Source organism: Colias eurytheme, chromosome 14 (genome assembly GCF_061535395.1).
Source record: "Colias eurytheme isolate Ceu_HAF_F1 chromosome 14, ilColEury1 Martin Lab GWU primary, whole genome shotgun sequence".
NCBI classification, from domain to species: domain Eukaryota; kingdom Metazoa; phylum Arthropoda; class Insecta; order Lepidoptera; family Pieridae; genus Colias; species Colias eurytheme.
In genome coordinates, this window is record NC_142993.1 from 9,510,445 (window position 1) to 9,536,849 (window position 26,405).

Consider the following 26,405-nt stretch of genomic DNA (forward strand, 5'->3'; position numbering starts at 1 on the left):
TTATGTCTCAGTTTCCATATCCTTATGAATTTTTCTAGCAGGATTCAGTGACTAGAAGAAATAGTTTTATTCTTTTCAATTATACACATAAGTAGATAATAAAACACAACGAAACATACATAAACTTATATCTCTATGTAATTATTTATGCGAAATTATAGAACTATTGCGATTGAGTTTTCTTCTTTTTGTAATGTTCAGTCTCTTCAATCGTGTTCAACAGAACAGTGTCTTTGGTTTCTCTTAACGGAAGGCATAGAGCACCATCTAACAGTGACACTGCACTAAATACTAAAATAGAGCCCCATTCTGAATCCAAATTAACAACAAACGGAGCTATAAAGCCGCCAATTCTCGCGAACATTGACGCGAAACCCATAGCTGAATTTCTCAAAACGGTCGGGAACACTTCAGAAGTATACAAGTATATCAGGATAAACGCGATGTATATTATAATTTGGCCCAATATAGCGAAGCTTAATGTTGCATACTTCATGTCGCTCGGTATAAATATAAAGACTAACAAAACAAGGCCTGTACCAACAAAGGTGACGACCATAGACATTTTTCGGCTTACGTACAAAGATAGGGCTACGACGAGAAAGAGTGCTGGGACAAATCCAATAGCAGACAGAAATACGTTAAGATAGATATTGCCATCGAGGCGACCGATGTACTGGTTGATGCCAAAGAAAGTATGGGAGCAGCATAGCCAAATAAGAGCATTTATGAGAGTATACACTCTCATTTTTGGTGTCTTAAATAAGTCTAAATAGGACCCGTTGTTTTGCTGATCGCTATTGTTATGCAGTAATTCTTTTTCAACAATATGCTTGATGTTGGTTGTGGGTCGATTATTCCTGAAAAACAAAAAAGTATTTTAATAAATTTCCTTACCTAAGAGAAGATTAATTCAATATTATCGTAAGGATAAAATTTGAACATTTTAGCTTTTATCTCATAAGCAAATTTTGCTATGTATCTTAAATGTCTATGATTCTTAGATGTCTATGTATTATAAAAAAAAATGAAATCTTACTTCTTAGCTATATAAGTGAGCACTTCTATTGCCTGCTCTTTCTTGCCCTTCGTGATTAACCATCGAGGAGATTCCGGTAAAAAATTGTAGTAGAACAATACGAACAGCCACGGCATTGAAATGGCCAATTGTAGATACCTCCAGTCCCGTACAAAATACGCAATAAGTGGGAGTAATATATAACTCAATGTGTAAGCTATTTCGTTAAGCCCTGTCAAGTATGGCCTAAAGGATTTTCCAGAAAGTTCCACAAGCATAACGTAGCAGCAAATTAAAGTTCCACCGACCGATGCTCCAATGAGTAAACGGCATACAATAAACATCCACAGTTGAGGTACTATCGCTGATGTGCCCACAAAGAAAATTTGTGACATTAGAGCTAGTAGAATAGCGATTCGTCGGCCATATCTGAAATATTCAAAATAATAAAAATAAATATGTGATACGAAGCAGTTTTTTTTAGTGTGGTAGATCCAGTCCAGATTTGCCCTTTTCTAAATTCGGTCAGGAAAAAAATCTTGTAGAAAATTGTGATGAAGGTCAAAGTCAAAGACTTTATATCAGGATATTTAGCTTAGCATAATCATTAATCATTCGCTGAGGTTAAAGCTTAGTTTAGAAAAGAAAATAGGTATATTATTGCAAACTATGAAGATGATTTATGGGGAGTATTTTAGACTGCGCTGCGTCATATCAACATCATTTTCCCGTAGGTAAACTACATATTATTTTTCTTTGTGTGCATTATAAGATACCTAGATCTAAACCAAGGTTTTTAATTATTTTCAAATATAGATCATTGAACTCAAAATTTGCCTTATTAATACCAAGTACGAAATCAGAAAGGAAGGAATTCAACATGTAGAGCATTGTAGAGCTTTTCTTAAGTCTTAAAATATATTATAACGGGGTCTACTAAATGTAAGAATTACATTAATTAATATTTTACCTGTCTGAGATATATCCGTAAAATATGCTCCCAAACAATATACCCACTTGTAGAGACGATTGCGCTAAACTTGCCAAGTGTTTTTTATTACATATGAGATTCCAAGTCGTAGGAACTGAATTCACAATAGCGCTTGTATCATACATCGGATTATCGCAAGGACAGTGGTTCGTTAGATTCTGTGTGCCTTCATCCATGCAAACATATTGAACACTGGGTACCACAAAGACCACATTAACCAATTGAAAGTCTGACGGAAGTCGACCCATAGTCAATAGGAGTAAAATCCATGCTTGATATTTTCCGAACCGGCCTATGACGGTCTCCAAAGGGTCGTCACTTGTCATGATTTATCTGCAAATGATAGTTACCATCAAACATACTATCTCAGTACGGAAGGACGTAATAATTTATATTTACACGGCGTAATCTTACGCTTATATCAGTGTTGTAAGATAAGTCATCATAAAAACGGTGTTTAAGTAAATATAAGGCGAACTTGTTATATGGTGTATAAATAAGGTTTTGATTACATCTTTTGTAGAAAAATTATTTATCGTTTAAGCGGTAATCTGTAACTAAATAAGGAAAGGAAAAAAAATGAACTGTGAGCAGTTAGAGTTACACTACACTTTTTTTCACCATTGTTTGAGGAAAAATCTCAGTTACCTACTAAGTATTACTTACTATGTATTGTATCAATATTATTATCAATCATATTTGCTCTCTAACAAAAATGGAAATAAACAGTAGAAAAAAATAACATGATAAAAACAAAAACAATTCACTTACCAAATTAATAAAATCACTTTAACTTCCAATTGCATGGTAGCATAACGCATAATAAAATCTGAATAAGAGTGATTACTTTTATCATTTGTTTTTATGCGTAGGTGCTCCTTATATGTGTTCGCTAATCTTAACTGGTAGGTATAATTTGTTATCATTTATCCTTACTATATTTACACGTTGTTTGCTAGAAATTGCTTGCTTTTGTTCTGTGAGCAGTATTAAAACATTTGTAAATAATTTAATCAAAAGATGTGACAGCCCTGTAAACCTAAAAGTACCATGTACATTTTTTTATATTCTTTATTAATTAGTTCATTGGGACTCCATGTAGGGGACGTCCTTTTCGATACAAAAAAAAATACATGCATTAATTAATCATTTATAAATAGATAATAGTTACGAATATTAGACAAATATGTCATGCAGTAGGTAGACAGATAATATTATTTTATCTCTCTGCATACGACGAGACATTAGATTTGGCTCAGAGCAATAAACCTAGGTTTATTGCTCTGAGAGATTTGGACTTTCGCCTCACTTCGAATAATGCAATACGATACGATACAATAACGTTTTGGGTTATTTTGTACTAACCAACCGTGACATAGTACTTAGTTGCTTCGTTTACAAATTAGGAAGTATCGATTTCTTTGTTATAATAAATAAATACCTAATACATAAATACAAAGAAGAGTTTAATTTCTCACATTTAAATTCATGTTCAAAAATGAATGACATATAGTTACCAGCAAAAAGTGGTAATAAATGTAAGAAATAGTATTAAAGTATGAGACTTGTGCATAAACTAAGTACTTATCAGACTGATTTATTCTGTCAGAATTCTCAGTTGAGAGTTGGCATAGGGTAAATAGTTTAGAGCTAGCGCGCACGAGCAACTTTGTCTCCGCATCTATTTTGTCTCTCCACCCATGGGCTAGTATGAAAGTACGTTCACGTAGCGACGCAATTCCCCATACAATTGATGGGAGAGACAAAATAGTTGCGGAGACAAAGTTGCTCGTGCGCGCTAGCTCTTAAAAAGAGTTTAAATATCTTGTCCACTACTGTAATCTACAAATTATCTCCAATTGCTTATCATTTGTAAGACACATTCTTGAAGATAGAAGGTACCTAACCTTGATATAGATCTTTAGAAAAAGTGAGCATATAGGTCACAATCCACAGATAAGATAAAATCAATACATTATAAATAATAATATTGATATTTAAAAAAATATTCATCATGTGTTGCTATTTATTATGGTACTTTTTGAATTGTTGAAATAACTTTAATAATCAATATCAATCATAATCAATCATTCAATTGAATAATCAAATAGATAGATAGTAGTGAAGTCCCGCGTGTCCCCAAGTGGGGTAAGGGGCAGATATATTATGCATACATCTGTTTCACTGATCTATTTTCTTTAGGGATCAGTAGGTGATCAGCATTTTGTGTCCTGCCAGACCGAGACATTTTATTTTTCTTCTTCGCACCCAGAAAAGAATCGAAACCTGGACCCTTCGGTTTTACGGTCACGCGTGCATTTAGGCGGTCAAAACAATCAAAGATGCTTGATAAATTTCTTGCTATTATTTAAAATCACTAAAATTTATATGTATTAGTAAAATAAGATTAGGTATATAATATTCACTCCGACTAGGTTATTTTTGGACAAAGAATCAAAAGTAAAAATACTTTTTTTTTCGCAATAATTTAACAAAATGCGTATTTATTATAGGTATATCTGAACATGCAAAAGTTATTACATATTATAGACATCGAGATAAGTAATCACACGTGACAATAGACAATATAAAAGATTACAACGAAAGAGACGATAACGTCGCTCTATGTTATAAACCAAGAAGTGGAAATCTCTTGCACTAGGAAGTCATACAAAGTATGCGTATTAACATATTTATACAAATATACTTACATATGTATTATATTAAGGTAAGTACTTAAAACGTACAATGGAATAAAAATTAACTGTATCTAAATTTATCTAAATTAACTGTAGGTTTTTTTTAACCAAATTTACGTATGATATAATCATCCCCTAAGTTTGGGGTACCTTTGTTAAAGCTCGCGTTGAATAATTAATATATCATGTAGTAGGTATAACATAAAATATATTGTCAAAATAATATTAATTTTATGCAATAATACTATGCTTTGATATTATCGATCGTAGACATCTAAAAAGTTGTAAAAGCGTCCAAATAAATTTGCAACAGCTTAAGAATTTATTTACGTCATAAGGCCGTTATTGCTAATTTATTGTACGAAAAAATTCTTATCACTCACTATATAGATTATTAGGAATAAATCAATAAATAAATTTTGGTAATTTTTTTCTTTTATTACAACTTATACCTAGATAAATTATTGATAACTAACAATTAAGATTAAAATATTAAAACTATAGTGCTAATTTATATGACATGCAAAAAGATCAATTTTTGTTATTACTTGGTCATTTGAACAACTTAATAGAAACTTTTCATAGATAGGTAACATGCATACAAAAAAGGGTACCAAATACCAAATGATAGTGATTAATAATTATTATAATAGGCTTATCGCAATTCGCAACGTAAACGAAGATGCGAAAGGAAAGCTATATGGAACCTATTACATATTAACATAATTATTTATTATTTAATTAATTATGGATAATGATTTACTAACACACATTAACTTGTATTTTGAGCCTTAGAATTCTCAGTGTTTTCTTTGTTGTCCAGCTCATTTTTATTTTCTGTCTGTTCAATTGTATTCAAAAGTACGGTTTCTTTTGTTTCTGGTAAAAATATGCATAGAGAAGCAGCGCACATAGCCAGAATACTAAATATAAGTATTGATACCCATTCTACACCGATATTGACAACGAATGGTGCAATAAAACCTCCAAATCTAGCAAATACTGACGCGAAACCCATCGCCGAATTCCTTATGACGGTAGGGAATATTTCAGAAGAATATAAGTATATCTGTACAAAAGATGTATAGGCCCCAATCATGCCGATAATAGCCAACACTCGTGTCACGGTTTCCAACGATCGTGGAATTACTATAAACAGCAATAATGAAATAGCTGCTACACTAAAGCTAGTTATAACACTAGTTTTTCGTTTTAAATAAAGTGAAGCTAATACAACTAGTACTAAACCAGGTATGAGACTCGTCGCTGACAGAGCAACATTTATATAAATGTTGCCTTGTAATCGACCGATGTATTGATTGATACCAAAGAACGTATGTGCACAACACAGCCAAATAAACGTTATTATCAGAGTGTATCTCCTAATCTTTGGCGTCTTAAATAAGTCTAAATAAGAAGCGTGCTCTTTTCTTTCTTCATTTAAGGCAGCCGCGTATCCCTTTTCCACTATCGCTTCTATATCTTTGGTTGGCATATTATTCCTGAAATGTTAATTTTGTAATTAAATTTGATGTATGACGTTATTTATAATACCCGCTTTGTCAAGAAATTCACTTACTTCTTTGCGATGAATGTTAAAAGTTCAATAGCCTCCTTTTTCCTTCCCATTGTAATTAGCCATCTGGGTGATTCCGGTATCAGATAATAATAAAATAATACAAAAACCCAAGGCAATGAGGTCACTAATTGTAAATGTTTCCAATCTCTTAAGAAATACGAGATCAGCGGAAGTGACAAGTAACTGAATATATACGAAAATTCTATGAGACCCGGTAAGTATGGTCTGAATGATTTTCCGAATAGTTCGATTACAATGATATAACAGCAGAGCATAGTGCCTCCTACTGCCACTCCTATGAAGAAGCGGCAGACAGCAAACATCCAAAATTCCGTCGATGCGGCAGATATTGCCACAAAAAATACTTCTGCTGTCAACGCAAGTAAACAAGCAATCTTGCGTCCGTATCTAAAAAAGAAAATGATGTAAAATAATAAATTACAATCATACAGAGCCGATGTCATTAATTTTGGTTCACATTTTTAACAAGTTATTTATTTTGTTGATTGGCGTACCATATCACAATGTCTGATTAAAATTTAAATATTTACGTCGTCTGACACTCAACACGTGTTTTAACTACATTTGATTTTTCAAGGTCGAAAAAATATTTTTTATTAAAAGTATTGAAATTAAAATCATACAATATCGCATAAGAGAAAGAAAGGATCAAATTATATTAATGACGAGGATAGATGTTCCCAGACCCATAAAATAGGCAATAAATAATATTTGAAGACGTGGTATGAGGCATTCAGTCTGCTGGCCTTGACTAGATTAATTGATTATATCAATGATAAACACTTACCTGTCTGAGACATGTCCATAAAATATGCTTCCAGCCAATATACCAATTTGTAACATAGACTGGCCTAAGCTGGCTAAATGACGATTGTCACAAATTAAATTCCACTCACTCGATACAGAACTCATAACGGTGCTGGTGACGTACTCAGGATTGTTACAGGGACAAAAGTTTGAAGCATTATTAGCCCCTTCATCCTTACACACGTATTCAGGGTTTGGCAATATGAACACGACGTTTGTCAACTGATATTCAGTAGGAAACCGACCTATAGATATAAGAAAGAATATCCACAGTTGATATCTTCCGGAACGTCCTATGGTTTTTTCTATGACATCTTCAGCCTCCATTTTCTGTTCTTAGGTATATGATACACTGATATTGATGTTACCACAAATAATACATCACTGTCTTATATTTCAGTCTCAACTAAATATTTTATTGCGGGGAATGGCACAGGTGATAAAGTATTTTTATAATTAATTCGTTTCCCCTGATTAACTTTTAAAACTCATTGTGTTATTTTAAATGTAACTCAATTTTATAACAAAGTATTTGTTTAACGCACGCTTACATACATACCTATGGAAGGCGGATTAAATGCATTAGTATCTCATTTTTATCAGTTTTATAACCGAGTTTTGATAATAATCATAAAAATAGACATTTGAATTGTGAATATTTTCTTATTTAATTTTTTTCTTAACGCAATTTTGATACCAAGTACCTACCCTGTAATATATAGTGTAAGGAAGTACCACAATCCAGAAGGCAGAAGCTCGAACATCATCTTTCGAAGGTAGTGTTGAATAATAGAAAAGAGATTTGGATTTTGGATACAGAACTATTTAAAAATCAACTACTAGACACTAGATATTATCAAAACCAAGATTATGAAAATCTTTTAGGTAATGCACATAATGAATGTAGTTTTTATAATGACGAAGGATCGTCCAGCCAGGAGGCCTTATATTTAAAAGTTACCCAGAGGTACATTTTTTGTAAAAAATAATTCTCTTGAAAATTTTAATACACCTAGGTGAATTTTATGTCAAATCATTGTAAGGGAATATTTGCTAATCATGAATAGGGTGACCAAAAGTTTGCTTTGATGTATGTTCACATAAGTCATCAGTAACATAAAAAATATGTTTATGTTTGTATCAATTATTAATAGTTTTCTTATCCCTATGATTTCGAATGTTGCCACTTGAAGCGGAACGTCAGAATTCGAAGAAGGCAATAATATGAAATTAAAACGATATACTCTAGTATAATAAATTTGCAACAAATAATAACATGTTTTCATATTCATTTCATATTTAATAGTAAAAATACAGTATAAAGATTCATAATCACAGCCTACACGAACAATTCAATAACACAATTCCAACAGTTACACTTAACAATTAAGACTAAACGGTTTAAATTCCTAAAATTAATCAATCTAGAGCGCTTGGAATACTATAAATAAATAAAATAATCTTGAGGCAGTTATGAGATCTTACTCCTCCCCCTCTTCTAATGTGTCCGGAAGTTTCTTTCCTCTCGTATCTGGCAGGATTATGCAAAGACAAGCTCCAACTAATGGCGTGATACCGAACAAGATGGGCGGTAACCAGGAGCTTTTATGTCCCAAAGTGGCTACAAAAGGAGCGACCATAGACCCTATTCTCGCAACAGTAGAAGACAATCCGACACCAGAATTCCTGACAACTGTGGGGAATAACTCCCCAGCGTATAGATATACTGTGGCGAAAGAAATGCTCATGCCCCAAAGACCAGCACAACCTAATATGAGGTAACTGGCCTCAGACTGTGGAACGACGGTAATCAGTAAGCAACTGAGACCAGTGACGCAGTTGGAGCTTATTAGAGTTATCTTGCGCCCGAGGACTTTGTTGGCGTAAATGGATATGAGGGTGCCGGGTACCTGGAATAAAGGGAATTTTTATAACAAACAGTTTTTATACTTTAGCCCCAAGTTATACGGCTTTAACAGGGAAAACTTTTAAGTACTTCTATCAAATTTTCATTTATATCGTTTTTGCGTTTTACTCTTAGTTTTACCCGGCATTTTAAATCATTGATTTCGTCTAAAGCCTTATAGAACCATAGTAAAATAAAAAATCAGCATTTTTATCGATCAAATATGGAATTGAGTGAATTTAGTAAAATTCACAAATTATTTAATTATTTCCGCTCCAAATAAATGAACAATTCAAAGATTTTACATTATTTTTAGAGTAGCACGCATCATCAATCAAAAAACGATTAAAGTTAGACTTACCAATATAGCAGCAGAAATAGCGACATTGCTGAATATGTTCCCAGAAACATGTCCAATATACTGCGATACTCCAAAGAAGCAGAATCCACACACGAACCAATTGAAGCAAATAGCCAATGTTCTAGCGCGAAGCTTTGGAGTACGGAATAGTGCTATAAAGGACGCATGTTCTTTATTCGGATTGCTTTTAACTTCAACGGCCATTTTTTGGGTGTATGATGCTATTCTTTCGGTTGGACGTCCATTCCTGAAAAAATGATTTAATTTAAATACATCATGAGGAAAGAAAAAACGACAATTAATAGTGAATGGCCTGTTTCTGTATAGAGTCTTGTGGGATTTTGATTCCAAATAATTGGACACGCTATAAATTTATAAAGAATAGAAAAAATTCGATCACGAGGCGGGACTCGAACCCGCATCCTTTCGCGCCATTCCGGGGCGGATGCCTGACCAACTCAGCCACTCGTGAGTCGTGATCCGCCAGAGCGATCGAATTTATTCTATTCTTTCAGTTTTATGTGTCTAAGGGACGCACCGCGATCGATTTTTTTCTATGCTTTATAAATTTATATTTATAAAGCATTTGAATGCAATAAAACCAAAATATCAATTTCAATTGGACATGCTGTTGAGTTTGAGTATAAAAATTCAACCTTTTATACGTTTCTAACTACCTTTCTTGTGATAAATTTCGATTTTTCGGCAGCAGATATGCAGATGTTTAATAGGGAAATGGTATTTTTATTTATCTAAATGCAGTATCTTGAACCGCAGTAGACAGAAAAAAAGGTATTATTTATGGTAAGCTTATTTATGTGGTTCAAATCAATTTGCGAATATTTATCGTGTTACCTGTTTACAAGAAACTATTAATTTTAATGCCACTATTATTATTACCACACTTATGCTTGGAAACGTTTTGTAACGTTCAAGTTAGCTAATAACCTAAGATATTACGAAAGTTATAACATAATATTTTTATGATAAACTATCATAATTCAATTTATTTGGTAGTTACTTTAAAAAAAATTTTATTTGTGGAATTTCTGAATTCGACATAGCAATTACAACTAATATTTTCAGTTACAATTTAACCGCTAACGAAAAATGCGTGCTTTACAATTATAATGCTTACCTTTTTGCTGCAACTTCCAAAATCTTCAGCGCATCGTCTTCTCGTCCTGCAGTTAGCAACCATCTTGGCGACTCCGGGAGTAAAAAGTAATAGCTCAGGAATAGTATTGATGGCAAAGAAATGGCAAGTTGGAAGTGGTTCCAATCACGCAAAAAGTAACCAAATAGTGGTAAAGACAAATGGCCAAGGTTGAAGGGAATTTGATACAGAATGCCAACAGCGTCCCTATATCTAGTGCCGATAAGTTCCATGGTTAGGACAAAGCTTGTGACCATAGTGCCTCCAGTTGCCACAGCTAAGAAGAAACGAAGACTGGTAAACATGTGCCAGTTGACGGAATATGCGGTTGCAACTCCCGATATAAGTTGGAGAAATACTGCCGCCAAGAACGGTAAACGCCTTCCAAACCTGGAATTGACGAAAAGTATACTATAAAACTGTCCATGTTTGTAAAAATGTTTATTAGTCTTTTTATTTATTTTTAACATTTTGCATTGATGTAAACACCGAGATTCTTGTTGGCCACTGAGCTAATATTGACCAAATAAAACTTTGTGTCATCGCTATTTTTAAAACGATACTTGACGTCACCCAATCTTAAACAATAAATTTGCACAAAGATGGACAACTCTGAACTGTTTGTGTATGAAAAAATTGGGCATATCAATTATCAAAAGTAGGACAATGTCCGATTGAGCTATATTTGCTTAAGTAATCTTATCCGGAAAGTCGTCTCAACTCTTCAGGATGTAATAATTTAGCGAGGGGCGGTGATACTATATATGGTTCTTATGTCGATTTACGAACCTGTCTGATAAGTGGCCGAAGACCATGTTCCCAACGAGGATTCCAAGCATGAAAATAGTTTGTGTTGCGTTTTTCAGCCATTCCCTGCTACATACGAGATTCCATTGGGACACGATTGTGTCCCCAAACACAGAGTGGTCAAACTTATATTCAGTACAATTTGCTGAACAATGATTATCATATACGTCATTTGTAGAACATGTGTAATTCATCGGTGGGGCTAGGAATATTATGCTCATTTGATGCCATGCTACGGGAAATTTTACTAGAAATACTATGAAGCAGATCCATATCTGCCATTTTCCGATGGCTCCTATAGCTCTTGTTATAGGATCCTCTGTGGAATTTTGATTCTCTGCGTCCCTTGTTTCGTTCTCCAACACTGAAATAGATAGAAATAAAAAGTTAATTTTAGGTACTTACTGGGAAGCTATTGTATTTCGAGACTGCAGGTTTTATAGCGAAATTGCACCTCAAATATGACGTTATTTTATGCACACAAGTTGTTAGTAATTCTGTATGAATTGCTGATAATGAACTTCTATAGATTTCAACATAATTAAAATTTGTGGTGAAGAATTTTTACCATTAGGATATCTGGAGATTATATTTGTAAACATTTTTGTGATTAAGTAAATTTTATACATTAGCATATATAACTAAATAAATATTTAAATATTTGGCTGTTATTGCCGAGTTACATAAGTTCCATAATTTATCTTATTACCTCATAAATTAACCAAAATCTAGTTAACCTAGTTATAATCAAATTACATGCTCCTTGTTACGTACTCCGTTGATCATTTCACCTGTCAGTGCTAGCAACAACGGATAAAATTTATGAATATATTAGCATATATAATACACCAATTTCCATACAACTTTTGTATTCTACTAGGTATATTACCTATTTACTTTATTTTTGTATGTATATATTTATTTGTGCTCTGCCCTACTCCTATTCTTTACTTAATATCTCTCTGTACAACCGGTTGTCTGGAAGAAATCGCTATTTAGCGATAAGGCCGCCGTTTGTTACAATGTATCCTAGGTTAAGTCTAAATTTGTAATTTATCTTGAGCAATAAAGCATAAATAAATAAATAAATAAATATCGTTTCTATAGAATTAAAAAAATATTATCATAAAATATAAACTATAAAAATATCAAACAACAAATTAATTAACTTGTTGCTTTTTAGATAAACCAATTTCTAGCGAGTACCTATCATAAATTTCACTAAACCGCGAAAATGTAGAGATAGTTCGTGGAAATCTCAGTCATAATAATAAACCCCTGCCTTTTTCACATTTTACTTAAATTTTGTAATCAAAACACTCACCAGATTTATTTTTGCTTTCAGTATCAGTTTCCACGGTCATTTTATAAAACTGTTCATAAAAAATCTAATAATAAAATTCAGTGTGCACCGTTCCGTTCGCGGGTGTCGAGGTATCTAAAAATGTTTCAAAAAGCACGCGCTCTCTTGCATGATTGTGTTAGAACTGCGGTTTCCCTCTCTGAATAAAATAATTGAATAATATGCCCAGTGCCCACTGATGAAAGATCTCAATGAAATAAGAATAAGTTTGAGTCTGTTATGAAAGTATGGGTGCATTATAGTAGTAGCGAATGAGTAGTAATATGACAGAGGCCTTGGACAGAGGGGTGATTTTTTAATTATTTATTCGATGCGATATTAAAGTAACTACCTACTAAGATTGTAAATATATACCTAGGTATATTATGTAATTACGTTGCGTCCGCGTCGCTGTGCGCAATATGTAGAGTCACTTTTAGAATTTTTTTTGGGATGATAAATTCTTGAGTTTGAGTTGCGAGATAATTTAAATATAAACTAATTTTAATTTTATATTATGTAGATGCCATAGATTTATTAGACATGACTCACATGCGGCATAGACGGGGCATATTTTTCCTATCCTTATTTTTAAGAAAACGAGTAATAATTTAAATAAATGTCATAGTATGAACCTCGTAACAACATTTTATTCATCCTGTAAATAATAATAGTATTGCAATAAACTGCAATTGGCTACTATGCTATAATAATAGTATATTGTTATGTATTGACTATTGAGTACGTACATTCAATTCATTGCTCATTCATATTGTGCATGTTCATTCATACATGGACTTATTTTACCTGCTAGTGATATTTATCACAATAGGTTCCGGATAATTAATGTAGTGTTTACGAACCAATTGAGATTATTCTTGCCATTTAAAGAAGGTTCAAAGAAAAGTCCTAATATCTTGCGATCAAGATATCTATCCATAGACTTAAAATAAAGAATAGATAAGCCCATTATTATAATTAATTTCTTCAATCATTATATTTAATTAAGATGTAGTACAATAACAGTACACAAGGAAATAATGCGCCCTTTGCGCTATGCCTTTTAATTTGATAATAAATATTAACGGTTTGAAGATTGACCTTTGTTATCGGAGGCGAGCCCCGTGCCACAGATAATATAACATACGTGATCGTCAGCCATACCTCGTAGTAGTTATAGTTTTCCAAGAAACATGCGAAAACCAGTGAAAACTGCTTATTGAAATTGCTATCCTATGTTCTATAGAAACTTAATCAACTAGAAATTATATCAAATATGAAACCTAAATCAGATCTTATTTCTCATTCAAAAGCATCAAAAGCTTAAGTATATTCTTTATTTAATTTACGATAAGCTATAAAAATGTCACCTTTACCTTATTTAGTGAATGTATCGAAACACCAAACCCTACGCTCTTATTTATTATTTAGAGCGTTGTGAAACATAATGCCGTCTGCCGATTATGACCATGTTTCTTGACCCCAGACGATATAAGTTATGAGGTCATAAAAATTAGTTTTTGATAAATATAAATTGTTATATATTTTATGTATTTAACATGTGTTTGAAAAATTAAACAGGCGTGATTTTCGATAATTTATCATTAAAGTTCAAATTTTATTATGGACTTTCTATCGACAAAGATATGGTGTGGGTTATTTACATTGCTTATTTTTATCTTAGTAAATATTTTTATCTCTAAATAATTGGTACCTATTAAAATTATTTCCCGTCTGTATTTCTTGAACCCTAAGTATCATTTCCTTATACATATTTACGTATCGAATAACATCATAAACAAAGAAAATGAAATCTGATGAAACTCATTATTGGTATTTGAAAACATAAATAACATTAATTAATTCATAATAATAAGAGTGTCAGTTATCAAGATAAAGAACGCACCAAATAAACATGCAGTAGGAAAGTTACAAAGTAATAGTAGATATTATCATCGTGAAGACTTACTATGAACATTGAACTGTGATTGAAAGTATCGTTTTTAATTGCTTTTTTATCGAGTTAAAAGCCATCGGTATATCGCAAGGGGCGTCTTAATTTAATTTTTATTATTTGGGTTTTAACGAGTTTATGAAAAAATATAGGTAGGTAATTCATCATTTTGGTTTAGTAATTCATAGTATTGAATCGACTGCTACACTCCCAAAACGACTGTAGGTTCTGAATTTATAGCATGTGCTTATTTTATTACATTAACATTTGACCCGTAGCATCCCTCCAAATGACAAGATAGATTCAGATAAAAAAAGAAAATATTTTTTTTTAATAAATGAATTTATTTTTTTACACTTAAACTTTACTTTACTTTTAATTTAAACTTTACTTTTAATTTTAGAAGGCTAAGTCATGAAATAAAGAGGACCTAGAGCTACGTATTTATTTCGTAGAAAAGCGCAACCCTAGACAGGGAAATTCAGTACGTGACAAAAAATAAAACAATTATTTCATTAACAATTTGCCTATAAAGTACAGCTATTATTTATTTTATATTAATGCTCGTTCAGACACATAAATGACGAAATAACTTCACTATCTTGCGTGAGACACTTATCAAATTAGGAATTATTGCACATCGTCTGAAATGAAATGTTTTAGTATTAATAAAACTCTATTGGTCAAGTGCGTGTCGGACTCGCGACACTAAGGGTTCTTTTAGGTAAAGCGAAACTGCAAAAATAAATGAGTCACTCATTCAATATTTGACTGTGCCAACGGTTGCTTAACCTCGATTTTTCATTATATGTGTTATAGTAGCATAACATGTCTCTGGAAATTTCAACTATTCCATCCAATTACCACGATTTATGAAATAGCCTTCAGCCTGGTGACATTAGACATACCAGATGGACAGCGAAGACAAGGGTTGCTTTTTTACACCTTGGGCACGGTAGGTACCCTTAACATTAAATAAAGGATACCTACTGATGTTGATACATTTCATAAATATTTATCGGACTCCCATTAAAATTAAATTACCCATACTAAAAGATGATTTCCTGTACATCACATAATTATAAGTTAGCTACTACTAATACATAGGTCATAAAATTACAGCGTTTTCACGGCATTACCGTGCGATAAGAACTAAATAATGGTGGAGGATAATAATGTAGCAAACATTTTTTTAAATACCACCGATAACCCTAGATGACTAGAACAATCAAACTTACATATATATTGCATTCATTTATACGGATTCATAGAAAAAAAAAGTGTGTGCGTGTAACCTTTACGCGCGATTGAAGTAAAACGCACATGTCAATGTCGTGGTCATATCGTAGATTTGATCATTTCATGATATGAGTGGCCATTTCACGAAATGGTCGCATATCGTGAAATGGCCAATTTAGTTTGGCCACATCATGATGTGGTTTGGGCAGATCAATGATAAGAAATTGCTTCACGATATGGCCAATTAACGCACGGTTTTTTCATGAAATGATCAAAATTATTTGATCATATCGTAAAATAGTTACATTAATCGTTGGTAGAGGCGCTGCAAGCTCTGTGATTATGTGATAAGATGGCGGCCGCTGGCGAAAATTAAATTATTCGCAGTTAAAAACTTCATAATTCGTTTAATAACAATATTATGAAGAAAGTCATAGCAAAGAATTTAAGACGAAGAGGTACGAGTACTATGGAAAATGTGGATATCTTATATGTATTTAAGAAAAAATGCGACTTAAATAAAATAATTTAAAAAACTACTACTATATTATTATAATTGTTTGTTTTTTAAAAAGCGATCCGCTTCTGGCACTCGCCGGCCGCTGCCGCGGCACGCTCGCTTTGCTCGCTCGGCTCGTGCGTTGTTTATCAAAGTCGAACCTAACCTAACCTAACTGTTTTCTATTGCAAAAACGATTCGCTTCTGGGATTCGCCGGCCGCTGCCGCGGCACTAACTTTAATGACATTAAACAAGTTTTTAGAATATAGTTATTCTGAATTTTTTTAATATTTTATGGACTCTTTATATTTTATACGATCTGGCCAAATGTGGATGACCAAATCGTGAAACGTTGACAATTTAACGATCTGATCAAACTATGTTGGCCATTTCACGATATGCGACCATTTCGTGAAATGGCCACTCATATCATGAAATGATCAAATCTACGATATGACCACGACATCAATATAACCTTGTTATTGAATATTATAAAATGTCGCAATTGTCAGAAAATTTATTTTTAATTTACTTATTTTAAAAGTAATAAATAAACAAGTACCTATATTTAGAGATTTTCAAAAAATTTTGCAATTTAAAATAATGTTTTTAAAACTGTTGAATTTTTCATTCACTTTGCTATTCATTCACTTTGCTATTCACAATTGATCCGTTTGAAAATTTGAAAATAAATAATCCTAATTGATTATGATATTTGCCACTAGCTGGCGTATAAGTCAAGAAGCGTGTAGTATATGACATATACTTACAACCAATCAGAATTATTATTTTTAAATGGCGGAAACTACACAGCGTTACTTCCGTCAGAAAAAAAATCTGAGTTACTCCCTAGTCGCGCCTAAAGAAGTTTTACTTCAAAATGAAAGAAGTTGACATTCAGCGTATGTACCTAGTCTACCGAGTACCGGTCAAGCGGAAATTGCCTCGAATTAAAGTGCTATATTGATAAACTTCCTGAGATCCGTTCCGTTGTCCAACAATTATGTTGATTATTTGTTCATATCAACACGTGATAAAGGTATCATTAATTAGGTTTTTTTAGCAACAAGGAAAAATATCTGAATTTTGACTACAGAACAGATAATTAAAACCTCTATTGAATTGCAAGACCCATATCATTTCCTTAAGCTTTGGGACTATAAAAAAAACACGACTGTGTGACGTGGGAAACACGCTCATCGCATTTTAAAGAATTATAAGTTTTGATGGGTATATATCTTTAACATTGCAATTAGGTAGGTACTATGGTGATAACCTCTTGCCTACCTACTAAAATACCATTGACCTAATTCTTGAGGTATGTTTTTTGATATGTAATATATTAACAAGGTTCTCACTATAATATCATTAACATTATAAATAATATAAACTGCAATAATAAATTAATGTTAAATAATACTTATTTATCAAAACAACAATAATTAATTATTACACACGCACTATCTCAGTGACAAGATCAATGAAGAAAATTCAATAACACGTTAAATGACAAGACATACATTTATAATTACTACATAATGTACATATATTATATTTGAAATCGAAGTCCACCGCCTTTCTGTCTGTTCACTCAAAAACGTGGTTCTTGATTATTGACGTGGTTTTAGCAAAGTTTAGAAGGCACTTACTGTGTTGTTTTAAGGTAAAACTTTCATTAGAAAAACAAACAATAATAGAAACAAATATGACATTACAACCACACAGTAATAAACTACATTTAAAGTATCTAAGGGCTACCGCACACGGGCTGCCGGCCACCGACCACAAAACGCCGCCGCGCCACCGGCATATTTCCTGCACTTTTCATACATTTTATATGGACCCGCCGCACACGGTTGACGCCGGTGGCCGCCACACGCTTCTAATCGTCACTGCTCGCTTCTTGTGACCCGTACCGGCCACAAACGCCAACACAAAACGTCGCCACACGCCACTCGCGCAATTCCGATTATGTACATTTGTTAAAATTGGATGTATCCAATAATTACGGTTTCGTCTCCTTCTACGACGTTTTCTTATCAGAAGCAGCGCAATTAAACCTTCTTCGTCCGAGTCCATTATGATAATTGATAACTGCGTTGCATTTGCATGGTTAAAAAAATAGCAGCCACCGACCACAAGTGGCGACCACCGGCCACAAGTGGCTGTCGCGCGCTTCAGCTACTTTTGTAGCTGCGTCTACTGTGTGCGTCTAGCTTCGCGTGGCGGCGTTTGTGGCTGTGGCCCGTGGCTCGTGTGCGGCGACGGTAAAGCGCAAAGGTATGATTAAATCCCATTACTGAAACGAAGCGCTCCTTGAGTCTCGCTTGTTTTGCAAATAAAGAATATAAATAGGAAAACTAAAGTTGACGTGCAAAATGATAAATTAGCAGACATCCTGCAGACAGCATCACGATTGCAGAAGTGTTGTAAAAAATGGTAAATCCAAGAATGAATGTTAAGTCTGCTTTAGAACATCTAAGTACCTATGCTTCAGAATATTTTTTTTTGTTTATGGACTGTTACTATTATTATTACACATATTTAGGCATAGAGTTTGTTTGGCAGAACGTTCTGATTTCAGTAATTACTGAAGTATAGGATGCTACGGGCTCGCGAAATGGGGGATGGTCGCAGCCTTCTGCGAAACCATAATGAAGGCGAAAGAAGATGCGGAGAGGGCCCGGGAAAATGACCCAGCGGCGGATCCTCTGCGTCGACGGAGACCTGGTAGACGGAGGCGTCAGTATGTCCAACGTCTGCCCTGAAACAAGAGCTAACAACTAAGCACAGGGGGAGGTTTACGTAGAGACGAGCATACTGCAGATATGCTCGCTGCAAGTAAACCGGCCCCCCCCTGCGACAGAGGGTGGATAGCCCGGCAATAGGGCAGCGTTATCATTATGCGATACCGTCGCCTATTGCCAAATTAGGGGCTTGGGCGAGTCGCCCAGTTGCGGCACTCACCACGTAGGCGGCAGGGGTACAAGGCCTGGCTGTTAACCCCTGTCGCCGAAGATGAACGGTGGCCACCGTTGGGTTTTAGTGGGTATGGCTTCATGCGAGTCCCACATACCCCCTCGGGCAGTAAAACTGTAGAGGGGGATGCGTAAATGCATTTCCCTACGATAAAAAAAAAAAAAAAAAAAAAAAAAAGCATGCTACGGGCTTTATTTTTGTGTTGGATAATGCATTTATCGCGAAAGATCGTATTTTATAGCCTGTCAGTTATTCATTTATTTATATACCAATGTAGAAACGAAGAGGTGAGATGAAAAATGTTGCGAAAAAATATTGTTTTTGAAAGCAGCCCGGGACTCTACCGATGTTTTTAAACATAAATTTGAATATTTTTATGGGCAAACCCATATCCAAATACGATTTGGCCTCTTACTGCGAAATGATATAGGTAATAAAGTAACATGTTTTTAAACAAATTATGCAATAAAATCACGTTTATGATGGTGATAAGTTCAATGTTTCTTATTACACTGGATAAGCCTGTTATAATATTAATTTAGTATAAAATGAAGGAAAAAAACGCATATTTTATTCTTCTAACTTTGAAGAATTTAATGGAAAAATTTAGGGACATCTACCATCATACTACAGACTATCATTTCGAATTGAAACTAGGTCATCGTATTTTAGTAATTTACAAAATTAAATAAAAAGAACATATTCCAAATAGATTTTAAAATAAAGATGACGATTATTTCGAAGTTAATATAGATATATGAAATGAAATTAAATAAAAGGTCAGTCATATGCAGTGTTCAATATTAAATTAAATATTAATTAAGTACCTACCTACATGATACCTTCAGGCAAAATTCAAAATATAACATCATTTTCAAAGTTTGATTTAAAAAATATTTTTGTAAACCGATCCCGAAAGGCGAAAAGACACATAAAATTGAGTTTGCGAAGCATCGTGCTATAATTGTTTTGCAAGGTTATATTCAAAAATATTTAAATGAGGTAACTATGTATTTGAATTTTAAAGTTAATTAATTAATTACATATTATGCTATTTTTTAAACATGGAACGTTGAAAAGTCACTTTAATTTTACCTTCTAACACAATCTAGTATGGGTAACAATAAAAAAAAAATAAAAAAATAAAGTACTTACTTTTGTGTATTTAAATCCAGATCACACAAAACGGCGAGAACTAACCGGCGACAGAGGCGGCGGTCAAAAACATAGTGACGCTAGCCACCACTGATTACTGATAATATACAAACAAACGTGTCCATATAATAACTTCGAGGAAAACCTAGAGCTCGATACAGCCTCTTTAGAGTTCCATATCTACAAATTGCGCGGGAATTTTTGCTGGTATAGACAGTTTTATGTTGTGTTATTTCTACCACTTATGTTTTCGGTAAAGCTATTGTTGTCTTACCAATAGTCAGAAATCACACTGTTTTATACTTTGAAGCGTCACGAACAAATAATTCGTTATAGTACACGAATAAATATAATTCTTTCATAATTGGTAGAAAGACGCGAAATTTCTACAAAATGGCCGCTGACAACAGTTACATAATTATAATTTTAAATCAACGGAAGTACCCAGATTAATAACAAGATTTTTCGACATTCTCTGGAACCCGTCTAATTGTAAATCTTACTTTGCCAGTTTTATTTTTTACCAAGACGAGCGTGTGTAATGTTTTTCCTCTCTGAAAATCTCACGTGTTCTTTGTGTAGGCGCCGTGATAGATAGACAATTATATTTTAATTACTTTTTACATAAAATCAAGCTGATAAACATTCAGTTAATATAATTATTTTGTTTATTTTTAATTTCTAAGTGAGATAATTCATACGCTCATGACTAAACAGCTTGGACCATAATAAAACAAGTACAAATATGGTCAAGTTTTTTTTAAGACTATAGAAATAAATACTTAATAATATTTACAAAAGTGTTTCAATAAAACCACATGCGACGCTGCTTAGTAAGACAAGAACTCGGTAAACATAATATTATTCATCAAGTATCATTATAATATATCTTCTTTATATTATTTATTACGACGTGTATTTTTGGTTTTTTAGTCATTGCGTCACGATGAACACTTTGAATAATAATTATTGTATTCAGCTGTCCGAGGTTTTTCGAATAAATACCAGACTAGGTAAATATGGTTCCCCCTTTTGTTTTACGTAAGTATTTTATATATACTACCTACTAGGTAGCTACTAGCTATGCATACTATTTTGATAACTAAGATATTAATTTAATTGCACATAGTCCGTAGAATGCTAATTTAAGCATACGGCATACCTAAAGTAAAACTACACACTAGAATCGTACCTACTACTTAATGATCTAAGTACCTACTCGTAAATGATTAAAAACGTTGGTTTAATGCTCTAAGTTAAAAACGTGTTTAATTTTTCACATTATTTATTATAATATGTTTCCAACAACAGCATTTCTCACACACTGTAAGTATAATTATTGTCTGTCCGTGACCTTTTCATTTTAATAAACTAAATGGTTGACTATAAACGGTCCGCGCGAAGTTTTATCTAAACTGATATTATAGAGATATATTTTATAGTTTTTGTATTTATTATAATATGTACCTCTATGTTTTCATACAAAACTACTGGATCGATTTCGTTTTTTACGGGTCAGCCCGGGTCGCGGGTGGAGCCGAGACAAGCGGCAATATTAGGTAGGTAGGTAATTATATTTTTTCAAACCACTGGTATTCTTAGGAATTTTTAAATAGAAATGTATATATGCACAGATTAATAACTAGTAGCTTGATATAGGTAATATACATAGATACAAGATACTATTGGTTAAATATTTCATAATAACCGTGAACATTTTCCTCAAGTTTTCCCTATTTCTTTATGCAACTGCACCGGTTATACTTAATACCACAAATGTATTTACTGCATATCTATTGCAATATTCAGTGTCCCAATTTTAGGTATTTACCCGCATGCGGCATTTTATAAAGATAATAATAAATAAATGGTGGAATTTGGTTGTCACCAAGAAAAAGTAGTAAGTATGTAGGTAGACCGTTGGTACCTACTGTTAAATAAAAAGTTCTTAAACCTCACTAATGAATTGGTAATTCCCGATGAAGATAATAAATGAATTATGAAGTTAATTTCTATGAATAAAGGAACATTACACATCACAAACCTTTTGTCGAATCTTTGTTAAAGTATATTGCAAAAAATTCTAATAATACTGCTCAACTATAAAAGTTTCACTTTTCGCGCCACGATCTGTAATTCTGTAGTTCTCTGCGTCATCAACCATAGACAATCAAAAATTATAGAATTAAAAAAAATAAAAAGTAAAAAACCTTTTTTTCTTATCAAATTCGTGTAATTTGGAAGTGAAACTTATTTCTAAGGCGCGTTGAGACTTGAGAGTAAAATTTCAAGGTCACGTCATGGCAATACCGTCACGTCATGGAGTAATTGATGATTTTGGTACCTTTGAATCTTGCCAAAGAAGTTTCACTTCTGACAAGTGTGCTCGGTACACACGCTCTTTTTTTAGATGGTAAAACTTACGTTACAGGACGTCGAGTTGAGAGTCGTAATTTTTTATGTGATTAGCTATTGTCCTATGGAACCTAAATATCTGAAGTTACGTAGCTTTCTATAGTAATTTTCAGGTTTTCAAAAATTCATAACTCAAAAATTAAAAGTTTCCGTCCCGAAAAGCTCTTTATCACACCTTTTCTAATGGGTTTCATCCTACTGCGATTTTTTTTCACTTTTTATTATTTTTAAAGGCTGGTCACTGGTGTATTAACCCTTAATAAGCCATGGGGATATTATTTTCCCACCTCGGCATTGCCCACAAATTAATTATTATTTTTTGTATTTTTAAAGATACGGTAAAATTTAAGGAATGCACCTTAAGATAGATAGTAGGTATATTTATTTTTTTCTAGCAACACTTCTTTCTAAACGTCAACTGTGAATGTCAGTAGACAATCGAAGTAAAAAGTTCATTAAAACGACCGTTTTTTCCCCTAAATTCAAGATAGTTTTTGGATCTACGCTCAGAAAAATTCCTGTAAATATGCAATTGTTTATAATTCGTAAAGAAGAACGTGTTATTTATCAAATATAAACAAAATAACGTACGAAAGCTGTTACTTTGGGTTATTTTTTCTAATTTAAAAAATTTTGGGAAATTAATACCCTGTAGCCGTGCATGAAATCTTCAAGTGGGAATATATTTCCCTTTATCCTGTAAGGATAAAGGGAAATATGGGATCCAAGTAGGTATAAAAAGTAAAAAGTTGAGTAAAGTAAAAAGTAATTTAAAAATTCATACATTTACAATAAATTTAATGATGCATTATTATTTTTTGTCCCTGTGTTAACATCCACGAGTAAAGGCGCGGGCAAAAGCGGCAAAAGTGGGAGATTATTTCCCACATGTATCAAGGGCGGATCCAGCCTTAGTGCCAGGGGGGGGTCACATAGACGTGGGCAATTTTCAAAAGCTATATTTTGGTAATTTAATTGATACGTAGATTTAAAAAAAATTGGTCAAGTGCGAGTCGGATTCGCGAACCAAGAGTTCCGTACAAACATTTTTATATGATTTAATATTTATGCTTTTTGCAATTTTTCCTTTATCTGTGCTATAAGACGTAAGTTTCTATTAAATAAAGATTAAATATCAAGATTCTGTGTTCATGGGAAGTACCCTGTAGGTTTTGATTCCTGGGAACACTTGCGAATGTTGATAAGCATGAAATGTATGTTTTAGCAATTTTTCCTCCATCTGTGCTGACACAAGTAGCACAATACCTATTATAGATTTTGATTCCCTTGCGATAATGTCGAAATTTGCGATAATTTACAGCATAAACGGCTGTATCTTTTGATTGCGTCGGCTTATAAGTTTGATTTTTTCACAGCTTTAAGGAACCGTAGATTTGAGTATTCGGTATGAATTTCAGATTGATACCTCCACGCGTTCCTGAGAAAAAGGGTCTTGACAGGCAGACAAACTTGAAAAATATATATTTTTTGCAATTATTCCTGTATCTGTAGGTACTATAAGATGTTGCTTTGTACCGAATTTCAAGATTCTGAGTTTACGGAAAGTACCGTGTAGGTTTTGAGTTTTGATTCCCTTGCGAATGTCGAAATTTGCGAAATTTTTCGGCATTTACGGCTGTATCTTCTGATTCGTTGACATAGAAGTTTGATTTTATTATAGCGTAAAGGTATTATAGACTTGAGTTTTTGGTATGAATATTAAGTTAATACATGTCAGTTAATACAGCGTTCATGAGTAACAGGGTTGTACCTAAGTTAAAAAATTTTAAAAATATTTTTTTATATTATAATCTAAGGAAAAATTCATGCTTTTCGCAATTAGTAAACAAAGTCGTTGTCTCTGTGCCTATGTCCCTATGTATGATTAAATCTTTAAAACTACGCAACGAATTTCGATGCAGTTTTTTTTAAAGATAGAGTGATTCAAGGGGAATAGTATATAATTTATAAAGTTTTAGAGAAAGCGGGCGAAGCCGCGGGTGGAAAGCTAGTCTGCGTTATAAGACGTTTGATTGTACTAAATTTCATGACTCTGTGTACTCGGGAACTACCCTGTAGGTTTTGATTTCTTAGGGAGTGTCGAATTTTGCGAAAAATTTCATCATTTACAGCTGCATCTTTTGATTGAGTTGGCTAAAACGACCGTACCGGACCGTAGACCGTAGGATTTCGACATTAGCAAGGGAATCAATACCTGCAGGGAGCACCCTGTCCCGTAAACACAGTCTTGAAATTGAGTAAAAAGTATCGTGTTATAGCACAGATGTAGTAATAACTGCGAAAACCCTAATTATTTAATTAAATTAAATAAAAATATATTTTTTAAATCATTTTAAACTAAAAATCCCTTTACTCATGAACGTCTACATGTATTTAATTGATATTCACATCAGAACTCAGGTCTATAATAACTTAAATCTGTTATTTAATTCAAATTCTATGTCAACGCAATCTGAAGAAAAAGCAATTAGAGCCGCATATTCTGTAATTCGCAACTATACTTGCAAGGGAATCATCAATCAAAACCTACAAGGTACTTCCCGTGAACACAGTCTTGAAATTTGGTTAAAACTTAAAAGCAACGACTTAAGCACTTACAAGCACAGATAAAGAAAAAAATCCTTTAAACAAAATTGTAAGACTCAACATAATGAAAAAATATGTTTGCTCAGAGTCCTCGGTGCGCGAGCGCATTTGGCCGATTTTTTGTTGTAATTTGACTGTATTTTCTGTTGTTCATTTAAAAAAAAATTTGCTATTTTATGTTCCATTTTATTATCCACGAACTGGGATATTTCGATATTTGAGGTTTTGTGTGAAAAGTGTAACAGCAAAAGTTGTAGAAATAAAATTAATTATTAATTGTCCTTAAATTACGACCACAGGTCGACCCTAATAAACTTTTTCTATAATTTTTGTTATATTCTCTTCCGTTACCGTTTGAAATTGATTTCATTGTTCTATATTACTTTTATGCCTCAAAATTCAATAAAAACATCATGTTGAACAGTATTAATTTGTTAATTTAAAAAAGTTAATATTAAATTAGTGGTCCACTTAGGTCGTGGACCTAGCCCAGGGGGGGGTCATGACCCCGTGACCCCCCCCCCTGGATCCGCGCTTGACATGTATGTTCATGGATATAGGGAAATAATTTCCCACAAAACATAACTTTTAATGGTTATAGGGAAATAATATCCCACCGCCAAAAAAACCTATAAGCTACCCAATATTTTACTTTTTAATATTTTACTGTTTAATCTCGATATAACCCCGTACTGATGTATTAAAATAAACTTGTTTGAAGTCATGGCCGATTAAGGGTTAATAGAAGTTTAATAGCAACCGCCACACATACCCGAGAAATGCAACACTCATCTTGACATCTGTCTGTGCTATCTGTCATAATGACACATGAGACATTTGACAGTACAAATGTCTATAATCTAAATACC

The 26,405-nt window shown here is 33.2% G+C and overlaps 3 protein-coding genes across 4 annotated transcripts; all 3 read right to left on the reverse strand.

The window, feature by feature from the left end:
- Positions 1-111: 111 nt before the first annotated feature.
- LOC149903038 (organic cation transporter protein-like) lies at positions 112-2,927 on the reverse strand. The gene is made up of 4 exons (XM_090109463.1): positions 2,781-2,927; positions 1,989-2,342; positions 1,040-1,447; positions 112-860 (listed from the first exon to the last, which is right to left on the reverse strand). Exons 2-4 carry the CDS (start codon positions 2,333-2,335, stop codon positions 164-166), a joined length of 1,452 nt encoding a protein of 483 aa, XP_089965589.1. The 5' UTR covers positions 2,336-2,342; positions 2,781-2,927; the 3' UTR covers positions 112-163.
- A 2,336-nt stretch (positions 2,928-5,263) lies between these two features.
- On the reverse strand, positions 5,264-7,827 carry LOC149903039 (organic cation transporter-like protein). The gene is made up of 3 exons (XM_090109462.1): positions 7,096-7,827; positions 6,288-6,695; positions 5,264-6,210 (listed from the first exon to the last, which is right to left on the reverse strand). Exons 1-3 carry the CDS (start codon positions 7,440-7,442, stop codon positions 5,481-5,483), a joined length of 1,485 nt encoding a protein of 494 aa, XP_089965588.1. The 5' UTR covers positions 7,443-7,827; the 3' UTR covers positions 5,264-5,480.
- Positions 7,828-8,394: 567 nt separating this feature from the next.
- On the reverse strand, positions 8,395-20,620 carry LOC149903040 (organic cation transporter protein-like). Of its 2 annotated transcripts, none has more exons than XM_090109460.1 (5): positions 20,515-20,620; positions 11,328-11,709; positions 10,521-10,928; positions 9,383-9,629; positions 8,395-9,025 (listed from the first exon to the last, which is right to left on the reverse strand). In XM_090109460.1, coding segments are annotated over exons 1-5 (1,467 nt in total). In that variant the 5' UTR covers positions 20,516-20,620; the 3' UTR covers positions 8,395-8,596. The 2 variants fall into 2 exon arrangements, with proteins under 2 accessions (XP_089965586.1, XP_089965585.1); XM_090109459.1 differs by lacking the exon at positions 20,515-20,620 and adding an exon at positions 12,670-12,825.
- Between the last annotated feature and the right edge of the window lie 5,785 nt (positions 20,621-26,405).